The 16,072-nt window shown below is 38.5% G+C and overlaps 1 protein-coding gene across 7 annotated transcripts in view; it reads left to right on the top strand.

The window, feature by feature from the left end:
- The window catches only part of SLC22A25 (solute carrier family 22 member 25), an 84,662-nt gene that overhangs the window by 50,453 nt on the left and 18,137 nt on the right, over positions 1-16,072 (top strand). For all 7 annotated transcript variants that reach the window (XM_054662371.2, XM_054662370.2, XM_054662372.2 and 4 more), the window contains 2 exons: positions 8,830-8,953; positions 11,903-12,018. In XM_054662371.2, coding sequence (XP_054518346.1) covers positions 8,830-8,953; positions 11,903-12,018 — 240 coding nt within the window. The remainder of the gene's footprint in view (positions 1-8,829; positions 8,954-11,902; positions 12,019-16,072) is intronic.

The raw sequence follows: 16,072 nt of genomic DNA, 5'->3' as shown, positions 1-16,072 counted from the left end.
CTGGGAGGTGTAGACTGGAGCTGTTCCTATTCAGTTATCTTGGAACAATCTCTTGTCTTGATTTCTAATTGGATTGTGCTGTGGTCTGAGAGACTGTTTGTTATGATTTCAGTTATTTTGCATTTGCCGAGGGGTGTTTTGCTTCTGATTAAGTGATTGATTTTAGAATATGTGACATGTGGCAATGAGAAGAATGTATATTCTATTGGTTTGGGTGGAGAGTTCTTCAGATATATGTCAGGACCATTTGATCCAGTGCTGATGTCGGCTCCTGAATATCTTTGTTAATTTTATGTCTTGATGATCTGTCTAATATTGTCAGTGGAGTGTTAAGGTCTCCCACTCTTATTGTGTGGGAATCTTTCTTGTTGAAGGTCTCTAAGAACTTGTTTTACGAATTTGGGTGCTCCTGCATTGGATGCATATATATTTAAGATAGTTAGATCTTCTTGTTGAATTGAACCCTTTGCCATTATGTAATGCCTTCTTTCTCTTTTTCATCTTTGTTGGTTTAAAGTCTGTTTTGTCAGAAAGTAGGATTGCAACCCCTGGTTTTTCTGCCTTTTTATTTTATTGGTTGATTTTTCTACATCCCTTAACTTTGAGCCTGTGTGTGCTATTGCATGTGAGATAGATCTCTTAAAGACAGCACACCAATGGGTCTTGTTTTTTTATCCAGATTTCCACTCTGTGTCTTTTAACTGGGGCATTTAGCTTATTCACATTTAAGGTTAGTATTGATCCATGTAGATTTGATCCTGTCATCATGATGCTAACTGATCATTTTTCAGACTTGTTCATGAGTCTGCTTTATAGTGTCTCTGTCCTGTGTACTTCAGTGTGTTTTTGTAATGGCTGGTAATGGACTTTCTTTTCCATATTTAGTGCTTCTTTCAGGAGCTCTTGTAAGACAGGTCTGGTGGTAATGAACTCCCTCAACACTTGCTTGTCTGAAAAGGGATCTTATTTCTCCTTCACTTCTGAAGCTTAGTTTGGCCAAATATGAAATTCTGGATTAGAATTTCTTCTCTTAAGAATGTTGAATATTCATCCCCAATCTCTTCTGGCTTGTAGAGGGTTTCATCTGAGAGGCCCACTATTAGTCCAATGGGCTTCCTTTTGTAGGTGACCTGGCCTTTCTAGCTGCATTTAACATTTTTTCTATCATTTCAACCTTGGAGAACCTGATTATTACGTGTTTTGAAGATGATCTTCTTGTGAAGTATCTTACTGGAATTCTGTGCATTTCCTGCATTTCCTGAATTTGAATGTTTGCCTCTCTAGCTAAGTTGGGAAACTTCTCATGGAAGATATCCTGAAATATGATCTCCAAGTTGGTTCCATTCTTCCAATCCCTTTCAGGTACATCAATCAGTTGTAGATTCAGTCTCTTCTGTTGCTTTTATTCCTTTTCATTCTTTTTTCTCTATTCTTCTCTGACTGTCTTATTTCACAAAGGCAGTCTGCAAGCTCTGAGATTATTTCTTCTTCTTAGTTTATTCTGCTTTTAATACTTGTGATTGGGGGGGTGGAGCCAAGATGGCCAAATAGGAACAGCTCCAGTCTACAGTTCCCAGTGTGAGCAACACAGAAGACAGGAGATTTCTGCATTTCCCACTGAGGTACCAGGTTCATCTCAATGTGGAGTGTCAGACAGTGGGTGCAGGACAGTGGGTGCAGTGCACCGAGCATGAGCTGAAGCAGGGCGAGGCATTGCCTCACCCAGGAAGCACAAGAGGTCAGGGAATTCCCTTTCCTAATCAAAGAAAGGGGTGACAGACAGCACCCAGAAAATCGGGTCACTCCCACCCTAATACTGTGCTTTTCCAATGGTCTTAGCAAATGGCATACCAGGAGATTATATCCCGCACCTGACTCAGAAGGTCCTATGCCCACAGAGCCTCACTCATTGCTAGCACAGCAGTCTAAGATCAAACTGCAAGGTGGCAGCGAGGCTGGGGGAGGGGCGCCCACCATTGCCAAGGTTTGAGTAGGTAAACAAAGCAGCCGGGAAGCTCCAACTGGGTGGAGCCCACCGCAGCTTGAGGGGGCCTGCCTGCCTTTGAGTAGCCTAACTGGGAGGCAGCCCCCAGTAGGGGCAGACTGACACTTCACACGGCTGGGTACTCCTCTGAGACAAAACTTCCAGAGGAATGATCAGGCAGCAACATTTGCGGTTCACCAATATCCGCTGTTCTGCAGCCTCTGCTGCTGATACACAGGCAAACAGGGTCTGGAGTAGACCTCCAGCAAACTCCAACAGACCTGCAGCTGAAGGTCCTGACTGTTAGAAGGAAAACTAACAAACAGAAAGGACATCCACACCAAAACCCCATCTGTATGTCACCATCATCAAAGACCAAAGGTAGATAAAACCACAAAGATGGGGAAAAAACAGAGTAAAAAAAATTGGAAACTCTAAAAATCAGAGTGCCTCTCCTCCTCCAAAGGAATGCAGCTCCTCACCAGCAATGGAACAAAGCTGGACAGACAATGACTTTGACGAGCTGAGAGAAGAAGGCTTCAGATGATCAAACTACTCCGAGCCAAAGGAGGAAGTCCGAACCCATGGCAAAGAAGTTAAAAACCTTGAAAAAAAAATTAGACGAATGGCTAACTAGAATAACCAATGCAGAGAAGTCCTTAGAGGACTTGATGGAGCTGAAAACCACGGCACGAGAACTATGTGATGAATGCACAAGCCTCAGTAGCTGATTCAATCAACTGGAAGAAAGGGTATCAGTGATGGAAGATCAAATGAATGAAATGAAATCAGAAAAGAAGTTTAGAGAAAAAAGAGTAAAAAAAAAAAATAAGAAAAGCCTCCAGGAAATATGGGACTATCTGAAAAGACCAAATCTACATCTGATTGGTATACCTGAAAGTGATGGGGAGAATGGAACCAAGTTGGAAAACACTCTGCAGGATATTATCCAAGAGAACTTCCCCAATCTAGCAAGGCAGGCCAACATTCAAATTCAGGAAATACAGAGAACGCCACAAAGATAGTCCTCAAGAAGAGCAACTCCAAGACACATAATTGTCAGATTCACCAAAGTTGAAAAGAAGGAAAAAATGTTAAGGGCAGCCAGAGAGAAAGGTCGGGTTACCCACAAAGGGAAGCCCATCAGACGAACAGCTGATCTCTCGGCAGAAACTCTACAAGCCAGAAGAGAGTGGGGGCCAATATTCAACATTCTTAAAGAAAAGAATTTTCAACCCAGAATTGCATATCCAGACAAACTAAGCTTCATAAGTGAAGGAGAAATAAAATCCTTTACACACAAGCAAATGCTGAGAGATTTTGTCACCATCAGGCCTGCCCTAAAAGAGCTCCTGAAGGAAGCACTAAACATGGAAAGGAACAACCTGTACCAGCCACTGCAGAAACATGCCAAATTGTAAAGACCATCGATGCTAGGAAGAAACAGCATCAACTAATGAGCAAAATAACCAGCTAACATCATAATGACAGGATCAAGTTCACACATAACAATATTACCCTTAAATGTAAATAGGCTAAATGCTCCAATTAAAAGACACAGACTGGCAAATTGGATAAAGAGTCAAGACCCATCAATGTGCTGTATTCAGAAGACCCATCTCATGTGCAGAGACACACATAGGCTCAAAATAAAGGGATGGAGGAAGATCTACCAAGCAAATGGAAACAAAAAAAGGCAGGGGTTGCAATCCTAGTCTCCGATAAAACAGACATTAAACCAACAATGATCAAAAGAGACAAAGAAGGCCATTACATAATGGTAAAGGGATCAATTCAACAAGAAGAGCTAACTATCCTAAATATATATGTGCCCAATACAGGAGTACCCAGATTCATAAAACTAGTCCTTAGAGACCTAGGAAGAGACTTAGACTCCCACACAATAATAATGGGAGACTTTAACACCCCACTGTCAACATTAGACAGATCAACGAGACAGAAAGTTAACAAGGATATACAGGAACTAAACTCAGCTCTGCACCAAGTGGACCTAATAGACATCTACAGAACTCTCCACCCCAAATCAACAGAATATACATTCTTTTCAGCACTACACCACTCCTATTCCAAAATTGACCACATAGTTGGAAGTAAAGCACTCCTCAGCAAATGTAAAAGAACAGAAATTATAACAAACTCTCTCTCAGACCACAGTGCAATCAAACTAGAACTCAGGATTAAGAAACTCACTCAAAACCACTCAACTACATGGAAACTGAACAACCTGCTTTTGAATGACTACTGAGTACATAACAAAATGAAGGCAGAAATAAAGATGTTCTTTGAAACCAACAAGAACAAAGACACAATATACCAGAATCTCTGGGACACATTCAAAGCAGTGTGTAGAGGGAAATTTATAGCACTAAATGCCCACAAGAGAAAGCAGGAAAGATCCAAAATTGACACCCTAACATCACAATTAAAAGAACTAGAGAAACAAGAGCAAACACATTCAAAAGCTAGCAGAAGGCAAGAAATAACTAAGATCAGAGCAGAACTGAAGGAGATAGAGACATAAAAAACTCTTCAAAAAATCAATGAATCCAGGAGCTGGTTTTTTGAAAAGATCAACAAAATTGATAGACTACTAGCAGGACTAATAAAGAAGAAAAAAGAGAAGAATCAAATAGACGCAATAAAAAATGACAAAGGGGATATCACCACGGATCCCACAGAAATACAAACTACCATCAGACAATATTACAAACACCTCTATGCAAATAAACTAGAAAATCTAGAAGAAATGGATAAATTCCTGGACACATACACCCTCCCAAGACTAAACCAGGAAGAAGTTGAATCTCTGAATAGACCAATAACAGGCTCTGAAATTGAGGCAATAATTAATAGCTTACCAACCAAAAATGTCCAGGACCAGATGGATTCACAGCTGAATTCTACCAGAGGTACAAAGAGGAGCTGGTATCATTCCTTCTGAAACTATCCCAATCGGTAGAAAAAAAAGGGAATCCTCCCTAACTTATTTTATGAGGCCAGCATCATCCTGATACCAAAGTTGGGCAGAGACACAACCAAAAAAGAGAATTTTAGACCAATACCCCTGATGAACATTGATGCAAAAATCCTCAATAAAATACTGGCAAACTGAATCCAGCAGCACATCAAAAAGCTTATCCACCATGATCAAGTGGGCCTCATCCCTGGGATGCAAGGCTGGTTCCATGTATGCAAATCAATAAACGTGATCCAGCATATAAGCAGAACCAATGACAAAAACCACATGATTATCTCAATAGATGCAGAAAAGGCCTTTGACAAAATTCAACAACTCTTCATGCTAAAAAATCTTAATAAATTAGGTATTGATGGGATGTATCTCAAAATAATAAGAGCTATCTATGACAAACCCACAGCCAATATCATACTGAGTGGGCAAAAACTGGAAGCATTCCCTTTGAAAACTGGCACAAGACAGGGATGCCCTCTCTCACCACTCCTATTCAACATAGTGTTGGAAGTTCTGGCCAGGGCAATCAGGCAGGAGAAGGAAATAAAGGGTATTCAATTAGGAAAAGAGGAAGTCAAATTGTCCCTCTTTGCAGATGACATGATTGTATATCTAGAAAACCCCATTGTCTCAGCCCAAAATCTCCTTAAGCTGATAAGCAACTTCAGCAAAGTCTCAGGATATAAAATAAGTGCACAAAAATCACAAGCATTCTTATACACCAATAACAGACAAACAGAGAGCCAAATCATCAGTGAACTCCCATTCGCAGTTGCTTCAAAGAGAATAAAATACATAGGAATCCAACTTACAAGAGATGTGAAGGACCTCTTCAAGGAGAACTACAAACCACTGCTCAATGAAATAAAAGAAGATAAAAACAAATGGAAGAACGTTCCATGCTAATGGGTAAGAAGAATCAATATTGTGAAAATGGCCATACTGCCCAAGGTAACTGATAGATTCAATGACATCCCCATCAAGCTACCAATGACTTTCTTCATAGAATTGGGAAGAACTACTTTAAAGTTCATATGGAACCAAAAAAGAGCCCACATTGCCAAGTCAATCCTAAGCCAAAAGAACAAAGCTGGAGGCATCACGCTACCTGACTTCAAACTCTACTACAAGGCTACAGTCACCAAAACAGCATGGTACTGGTACCAAAACAGAGATATAGACCAATGGAACAGAACAGAGCCCTCAGAAATAATGCCACATATCTACAACTATCTGATCTTTGACAAACCTGACAAAAACAACAAATAGGAAAAGGATTCCCTATTTAATAAATGGTGCTGGGAAAACTGGCTAGCCGTATGTAGAAAGCTGAAACTGGATCCCTTCCTTACACCTTATACAAAAATTAATTCAAGATGGATTAAAGACTTAAATGTTAGACCGAAAACCTTAAAAACCCTAGAAGAAAACCTAGGCGATACCATTCAGGACATAGGCATGGGCAAGGACTTCATGTCTAAAACACCAAAAGCAATGGCAACAAAAGACAAAATTGACAAATGGGATCTAATTAAACTAAAGAGCTTCTGCACAGCAAAAGAAACTACCATCAGAGTGAACAGGCAACCTACACAATGGGAGAAAATTTTTGCAATCTACTCCTCTGACAAAGGGCTAATATCCAGAATCTACAATGAACTCAAACAAATTTACAAGAAAAAAACAAACAACCCCATCAAAAAGTGGGCAAAGGATATGAACAGACACTTCTCAAAAGAAGACATTTATGCAGCCAACAGACACATGAAAAAATGCACATCATCACTGGCCATCAGAGAAATGCAAATCAAAACAACAATGAGATACCATCTCACACCAGTTAGAATGGTGATCATTAAAAGGTCAGGAAACAACAGGTGCTGGAGAGGATGTGGAGAAATAGGAACACTTTTACACTGCTGGTGGGACTGTAAACTAGTTCAACCATTGTGGAAGACAGTGTGGCGATTCCTCAGGGATCTAGAACTAGAAATACCATTTGACCCAGCCATCCCATTACTGTGTATATACCCAAAGGATTATAAATCATGCTGCTATAAAGACACATGCACACGTATGTTTATTGTGGCACTATTCACAATAGCAAAGACTTGGAACCAACCCAAATGTCCAACTATGATAGACTGGATTAAGAAAATGTGGCACATATACACCATGGAATACTATGCAGCCATAAAAAAGGATGAGTTCATGTCCTTTGTAGAGACATGGATGAAGCTGGAAACCATCATTCTCAGCAAACTATGGCAAGGACAGAAAACCAAACACCACATGTTCTCACTCATAGGTGGGAATTGAACAATGAGAACACATGGACACAGGAAGGGGAACATCACACACCGGGGCCTGTTGTGGAGTGAGGGGAGGGGGAAAGGATAGCATTAGGAGATATAACTAATGTTAAATGACGAGTTAATGGGTGCAGCACACCAACATGGCACATGTATACATATGTAACTAACCTGCACGTTGTGCACATGTACCCTAAAACTTAAAGTATAATAAAAAAAATAAAATAAAATACTTGTGATTGCATTATGAAATTCTTATAGCGTGTTTTTCAGCTTTATCAGGTCAGTTACGTTCTACTCTATGATATTTTGTCTGTCGGCTCCTGCAATGTGTTACATGATTTTTAGCTTCCTTGCATTGGGTTACAATGTACTCCTGTAGCTCAATGAACTTCACTCCTGTCCATATTCTGAATTCTGCTTCTGTCATGTCAGCCATCACTACTGAGTTTTCATTTGCTAAACCAATAACCCATAAGACAGGACATAGCAATAAATCATTGCCTGGGAGTTATTCATGTTCCTGACCATCCTTTCCTTAACAAGTATTGTAGAAACAGAATTATTACAAAAATGTTTTCCCCAATAGAGGAAAATATTTGAGTAGATATCCTTAATTGTGATCTATGTTTATATGTACATCCCTAGAACGAAATTTGTGATAAAGTTTGAGATGCTTTTAATTGTTGTAGGTAATATTGGATGATAGGAAGGGACAGCAAATTTACCTGTATACATTTCTAAGAACTGCATAGTTGCTCCAGCTAAAAACATAAAGGCAAAACTAACAATTTACATCTTGTCCTGTGCTCTCTCTTCCTTCTATTTACTTTACAAACCCTAATGTATGATTAACTATACCCCTTCCCTTAACAAAATCAGTTCAGTGGAGGAAGCCTATTTGGTCTTTACCTCAGAGAGATAATTGCAGATTTAATACAGAGAGAAAGTTCAGATAGAGAGAAAGTGTACTCCCTGTCAGGCTCATCCATTAGTTCATCTTATCTCTGTAACAATCATACATGGTAACATTGTTCCATTTACATAGATGAGCAAACTGAGGAAGATTTAGGTAAATGACTTGCTAATATATCCAGTTTTGGTCATAGATGGTATAGCCAGAAATGAGTCTAGTCTCTATGAGGCCTCAAGCATACATCAATTATTTCAGGGTCTTTACTTTAGGAAAAAGAACACATTATGAATAGACATTTGTTATGCCCTTACTAGGACCTTGGCAGGCATCTGTACAAGTGATGATTCCTCATGCTTCAGCATCAGGAGCTCCATGACAAATTTGCTGAATAAGAGGGATGCCAATATGACTCAAGTGTTTATCCCAACAGTGAATGTGTACTGCACAGAGAGTCACCCTTACATTTTCCTGGTGATGGCACAAGAGAATGTAGGCTTTTATTTCCTGGTATAACCAAACAAGAGGTGGGTATTAGCTTGGAGGGGAATGGCATCTCAGGATAAATGTTATGTGAAAAAATGAGTAAGTAGTGGTTGGCTGCCCCTCTGTCCTCTTCTTTGCTCAGGTGGCTGGCAGAGTCTGCTCGGTGGCTCATTATCAACAACAAACCAGAAGAGGGCTTAAAGGAACTTAGAAAAGCTGCACACAGGAATGGAATGAAGGATGCTGAAGACATCCTAACCATGGAGGTAAGCAAGATGGGAGCTGGATATGAGATGTTGGCAAGACATAAATTGTCATCTATACTTGTTGGTGTTCATAAGGTGAATAAAGGAGAGAAACACAGGTATAGTTATGGGTCATCTCACCTCACGATCATTCTCAATGGGTGTCAACATTGGATTAACATTGAAAGAGAATATCCTGTTGCTGAAAGGATGGGACACAGATATTTTACTCAACAGAGGCAGACGCACAGAGTGTTAACAATGCAAATTTTGCACTGGACTCACTCTAACTCCATAATAGAAAGTAACCTAAACTAGTTCATTACTTCCCAGTTATTATTCTGTGGCCTTCTTTCAGGGTAATAAGGACAGAGGAAGGAAGGATTAGGGAGCAAACAGAATAGAACATAAGGAGGTTCACTTATTTGTTCACTCTGTCATATATTCTTTCATTCAAGATATGTTTAGTGAGTGCCTACCTGTTCCAGATTTCATTCTTTCTTGGAAATATGACAGTACCAACACCAGTCCAAATCTATATTTCTATGGAGTTTCTTCTACTTACTATAAGTTTTAAAGCATGACTGAGTGGAAATGCCTGGGGGAAGTCTTTATCTTTTTTTCCACCCCACGGATTATTAAGTAAATGTAAAGTATTTATCAAAAAATTATAGTATGCCACAAATGGTACTAGGTCATGAATGACAGAGGAAGTCAGTGTCACAGCCTGAATGGAGCTTTTACTTTAATATGAGAGAGGAGAACTAATGGACATGTTTAAATCTAAGTGTTGGAAATTATAAAAGTATAGAAAGAATGTTAATGAAGACAAGAAAAATACATTTTACCTTATTTTACTGAAACAGGAGAGGACTAGGAGCTAGTTAATCAGACAGAATGAATAAAACATCTCTTAAGACATGGTCAATGACATATCTGATGGAACTTAGTCCCAGAAGGAAGCAGAGGTCCTTAAAAAGGAGATTTGAAATAAGAAGCCTGAAAATCCTCCTGTGAGTTAACGCTCAACGGAAGGTGGCAGGAAGAAATAAATATTTCCCACAGAGATGAACCCACTGCAGAGACAATAGCACAGGCATCCCAATAGAATAGTGAAAATATTGGCATAGCTTTTTTTTAAAAAGGAAATGTTGAAATTCACATGGAACTGAATGTCATTTCTAGACTGTATCTAAATATATATAAAGAATAGAGAGAGAGAATATATATATATATATATAGTGTAATTCTTTTGGGTCAACTGAATTCTCAGGTGCTATCTGTGGTTTCACACACACACACCTAGCATGTGACCTACAAGGTTGGCCCAATAAGAAAATAAAAGCTACTCTTACAAAAGTTCAGGGAGATATAAAACAACAACAACAACAACAACAACAATTAAGTGTTACAAAAAACAGTAGAATCAAAAAAAATAGCAATGCCTTATCTCAAAGTGAATGGCAACTGACTGTCCCCTCAGCACCCAGAGGAAGGACAGTGTTGCTCAAAAAGAGCAATTGGTTTAGGATGTGGATTCTATGCATGAATGGGTACCTAATATTGTGTTAACTTGATTTTTTTATTTTGTAAATATTATCCATATGTGTGTGGTCTTATTCCTGTTTCAACCTCCATCTGACAGACTGCCTAACACACCTACTCTAGGAAGCCCTTCCAGCCTAAAGCAAATCCACTTTATATCAATATCAATCCGTTGATCAGTCTAATTTTAGTGGTCAGCGAGTTCAGTACATAACATTCATCTCCTATGCCCAAACCACACATAACTGAGAGATAGTTAAAGGGTTCAGAAACATGGAGATCAAAATTTTTAGCATTTGTACTACTGAGAAAACTGGAATAGAAGACATGACTTCACGTACCTTGCCTCAACAGGATTTCTAACACTTCATCCCAGAATTAAGCTTACTCACCAGTCACAGGTTTTCCCAGAGGTGCAGAGCCTAACCTGATAAATATAGGATGTGGCCCAGAAAGCAGACTTGAATGCAATCTCTTTCTAAAGGTGTTCTGGGCACTACAGCATGCCTGTCTCATTCTCCCACACTCACCAACAATACCATAGTCCTCCACAGGCAACTTAGGGTATGTGGAAAGGGACCAAGATTATCCCTGTTGAAACTTGTTCCTCATAGAAACATAAGGGTTAGTTTCCAGCTTCATCCATCATTTTCAGCAAACTATCGCAAGGACAAAAAACCAAACACCGCATGTTCTCACTCATAGGTGGGAATTGAACAATGAGATCACATGGACACAGGAAGGGGAACATCACACACCGGGACTGTTGTGGGGTGGGGGGACGGATAGCATTAGGAGATATACCTAATGCTAAATGATGAGTTAACGGGTGCAGCACACCAGCATGGCACATGTATACATATGTAACAAACCTGCACATTGTGCACATATACCCTAAAACTTAAAGTATAATAATAATAATAAAACATAAGGGTTAGGAAGAAAGTACCCCACTCCCAAACCTCCAGTATTTCTGAAACAAGAACCAAAATAAACTCTCTCAGGAAATTTATCTCTTTCCTAAGGCAGACAAACTGTTTTTCACCAAAGGCAGTTCAGCTGAGAACCAGGTCTTTAGGGCCCATCTGGTATAAATGGAGCTTTGGAGTTTAATCCAAGTAACTCTTCATTTTTTTTCCCATCCTGATCTGAATATCTAATCTACATATTCTTTTCAATGCTCTGCAGCCAATTAAATCTCTTGTCTAAAATAGCCTTGATAAATAATTTCTCTGAGGCTTCTTTAACTATCTATCCTAACTTCCATACCACTTTTATATTTGCCATTGCATTTTTAAGGCATGTATTTTCTGGTAGACAGAAAGGGATGTCATCTATCTTGTCATCTGTTGGTTGACAAGTCCTCTTACAATGCCTACCACTTTGTGACAACTGAACAGTTTGTTGCTTCTGTTGTTGTTGAAGGTTTTGAAATCCACCATGAAGCAAGAACTGGAGGCAGCACAGAAAAAGCATTCTCTCTGTGAATTGCTCCGCATACCCAATATATGTAAAAGAATCTGTTTCCTGTCCTTTGTGAGGTAAGTTTCATGCAGTGTGTGAGGAATGTTAAAATAGAGGAGACATAAATCCATTTCTTATTTCAAATGATACAACATATTGAAGGAAAATATTTGGGGGGATAAAAGATGATAAATCCATAAAGAGAATTGCTATTTTTAAAAGTGGTAAAAGGGTTATGAAAAGGCTGACACAAAATTAATTACACAACAATTTCCGTTTATAACATCATTCTACCAGGCTCATCACTGGAGACTTATGCTGAGAACTTCAATTATAGTATAGGTTTAGACTCAAAGTTTCTTCATTTGTTTCCATTTTAATTGAGCTAATTTATAAACAGCAAATTATATGAATGTATACAGATCAATGAATATTACCAGTTATTAATATCTAGCTACCACTCAGATCAAGGTATAGAAAAAATTCTAAAACACTGGGAAATGATCACAAGTTCAGCAAGATGACATAACAGAAAATCCTACCCCTCAACCACACACAGAAACACTGATTAAATAATGACTGGACAAAAATACTTCTATGAGAATTTCAAAACTGAGACAAGACATTGTAATGCCCCAGATGAGCATGAAACCAAAAACGGTGGCACTGAAATGGGCAAGAAGAGTAATGTCAGTTTATACATGACAACTCCTTCCCAAAGTTGTTACAGCTCATGCCAAGAGAGGACACCCTGGCCTATGACTTTTCCCTCACAGGGAAGGAAAGAGTAGAGCATTCAGCCACACCTTGGCCTTTGGACACACTGTGTGAGGAACTGGTGTCTGTCTCCCCTCACTCAGAGCACTGATGGAACTGGTATATTCGGATGCCTGGGGTCACTGAGGACAAAGTGAGTACAAAAGAAAGCTGTGACTCACACAGCTCAGTGCAATGAAAAGAATATGCACAACTTGAGATTTCTCCCTCAGGAGGGAAAGGAGCTCAGTATGTGTCTGATATACTGATTTTCCAGGGAGATGCCCAAGAAATTAGTTTATTTCTAGCCCAACCATTATGCCAGTAGGACCCCACACACACTCTAGATGCCTCAGAACTACTGAGAACAAAGACAGCTGGGTGTTAAGCTGCTGCATCAGAGGACTCATGGTATGGCAGACAGACACCACAGAAAGCAAAAGATTGCCAGTTCCTGAAAAACAGAAACCAGGAAATCCCTCTAATTAGGAATCTACATGCACAAATACAGAGAAGATACTTTCACAGAGTAGAATTGAAGGTCCCCAGAATCTCCATCTGGGCTGATTGTAAAAGCCAGTCTGGGAAGCCAGGAAGAGGTGGCTATTTCTTCAAATGTATAGATACCAATGCAAAGCTACAAAGAACATGAAGAAACAGAGAAATATGACACAAAAGGGAACAAAATAAATCTTAAGAAACTGATCATAAAGAAATGGAGAGATATAGACCAGGCACAGTGGCTCATGCCTGTAATTCCAGCATTTTGAGAGCCTGAGGCAGGCGGATCACCTGAGGTCAGGAGTTCAAGACCAGCCTTGCCAAACATGAAGAAACCCCATCTCTACTAAAATTACAAAAATTAGCTGGGCATCATGGCCCTGTAATCCCAGCTACTCAGGAGGCTGAAGCACCAGAATTGCTTCAACCCAGGAAGTGGAGGTTGCAGCGAGCCAAGATTGCACCACTGCACTCCAACCTGGGTGACAGAGCAAAACCCCATTTCAAAAAAAAAAATTACAGACTTAAATGTAAGACCTAAAACTATGATAATACTAGAAGAAAGCATTGAGGAAATCCTTTAGGACATTGCTATTAGCAAAGTTTTCTTGAGTAAAAACTCAAAAGCACAGGGAAACAAAGCAAAAAAATGACAAATGGAATTACATCAAGCTAAAAATCTTCTGCACAACAAAGGAAAACAATCAACAAAGTGGAGAAACAACCTACAGAATAGAAAAAAAATTGCAAACTATTCAACTGACAAGGGATTAATAAATCAAACCTATAAGGAACATAAACAACTCAGTAGCAAAAAAACAAATAACCTTATTTTTAAATGGGCAAGATACCTGAATAGATATTTCTTAAAATAAGATATACAAATGACCAACAAGTATAAAAAATGCTCAATACAGTTAATCACCAGAAAAATGTAAATTAAAACCACAATAAGATATTATCTCACCCCAGTTAAAATATTATCAAAAAGACAAAAAAAAAAAAATGCTGGGGAAGATGCACATACAGGGGGATGTTTGCACACTGTTGGTGGGAATATAAATCAGTACAGCCACTATGCAAAACAATATAAAATTTTGTGAAAAGATTAAAAATGGAAATACCATATTATCCAACAGTATCACTTTTGGATATATATGCAAAGGTAGAAAATCAGCATAATGAAGAGATATCTGCACTTCCATGTTTTTTGCAGCAGTATTCCCAAAAGCCAAGATATGGTATCAACCTAAATGTTTATCAATGGCTGTATAAAGAAAATGGGGTATATTGGCAGGGCGTGGTGGCTCACACTTGTAATCCCAGAATTTTGGGAGGCCAAGGTGGATGGATTGCTTGAGTCCAGAAGTTCAGATCAGCCTGAGTAACATGGCAAAACCCTGACTCTGCAAAAAAAATAAATAAATAAAAATACAAAAAATTAGCCAGGCATGGTGGCACATATGTGTAGTCCCAGTTACTCTGGAGGCTGAGATGGGAGGATAGCTTGAGCCCAAGGAGGTGGAGTGTCACTTTTAAGACAGAGTGAGACCCTGTCAAAAAAAAAAGAAAATGGGATATACATTATATATATATATATATATACACACATTATATATATACATTATATATATGTATTTGGATATATATATAATCGGATATGTAGAGAGAAATAGATATAATGGAATATTATTCAGCCATAAAAATAATACATTCCTGTCATTTACAGCAACATGGATGGACTTGGAGGACATTATTTTAAGTTAAATTATCCAGGCACCAAAAGACAAATATTGCATGTTCTCACTCATATGTGAGAGCTAAAAAATTTATCTCCTGGTGGTAATAAGTGAAATGGTGGCTACCAGAAGCTGGGAAGGGTACTGGGGAAAGGGTATTAAGAAGGATGAGCTAATGGGTACAAAAATACAGTTATATAGAAAAAATAAGATCTAGTTTTCAGTAGCACAATAGTTATAGTTGACTATAGGTGACTTTAGTTAACAATAAAGTTATTGTATATTTCAAAATAGCCAGAAGAGTATATTTAAAATGTTCTCCACACACACACCACACACACACTCAAATGATGAATGTGTGAGATAATGGATATCCCAATTACCCAGGTTTTATCATTATATACTGTATGATTATATCAAAATATCACAGTGCCTCATAAATATGCATAATTATCATGTATCCATAAACATTAAAAATTTTAAAAATTTCACATCTAGACATTTTATAATAAAATTATCAAAAGAAAAGAATTTTGAAAGCAGCAAGAGAAGTGACTTGTCTTGTACTAAGAGAACCTCCATAAGACTTTGGTTTGTTTTCCCACAGAAAGTTTACAGGCCAACAGAAAGTATGATGATATATTTAGAGATGAAAACTGCCAACAAAAAGTATTATATCCAGCAAACTGGCCTTCAAAAATGAAGAGAAATAAAGACTTTCCCAGACAAACAAAAACTGAGTGAATCTGTCAACACTAGATCTGCATTATAAGAAATGTTAAAGGGAACCTTTCGTGTTTAAACAAAGAACCCTAATGAGCAACATGAGAGCATATTAAAGTATAAGGCTTACTGGTAAAGGAAACTATGAGAAGTCCAGAGCTAACATCATACTCGATGAAAAACTGAAAGCTCTTCCTTTAACATCAAGAATGAGTCACCACTTCTATTTAATATAGTACTTAAAGTGCTAACCAGAGCAGTTAGGGAAGAAAAACAGATTAAAAGCATCTAAATAGGAAAGGTAGAAGTAAACTAAGCTCTACTCACCGGTTATATGATCTTAGAAGTAAAAATCCTAAAGATTACACACACAAAAATTTTAGAGCTAATAAACAAATGCAGTCTAGTTGAA

The sequence above is a fragment of the Pan troglodytes genome, chromosome 9 (assembly GCF_028858775.2).
Source record: "Pan troglodytes isolate AG18354 chromosome 9, NHGRI_mPanTro3-v2.0_pri, whole genome shotgun sequence".
In the NCBI taxonomy this organism is placed as follows: Eukaryota; Metazoa; Chordata; class Mammalia; order Primates; family Hominidae; genus Pan; species Pan troglodytes.
Note: the sequence above shows the minus strand (reverse complement) of the source record. Positions and strands in the feature narration are given on the sequence as shown.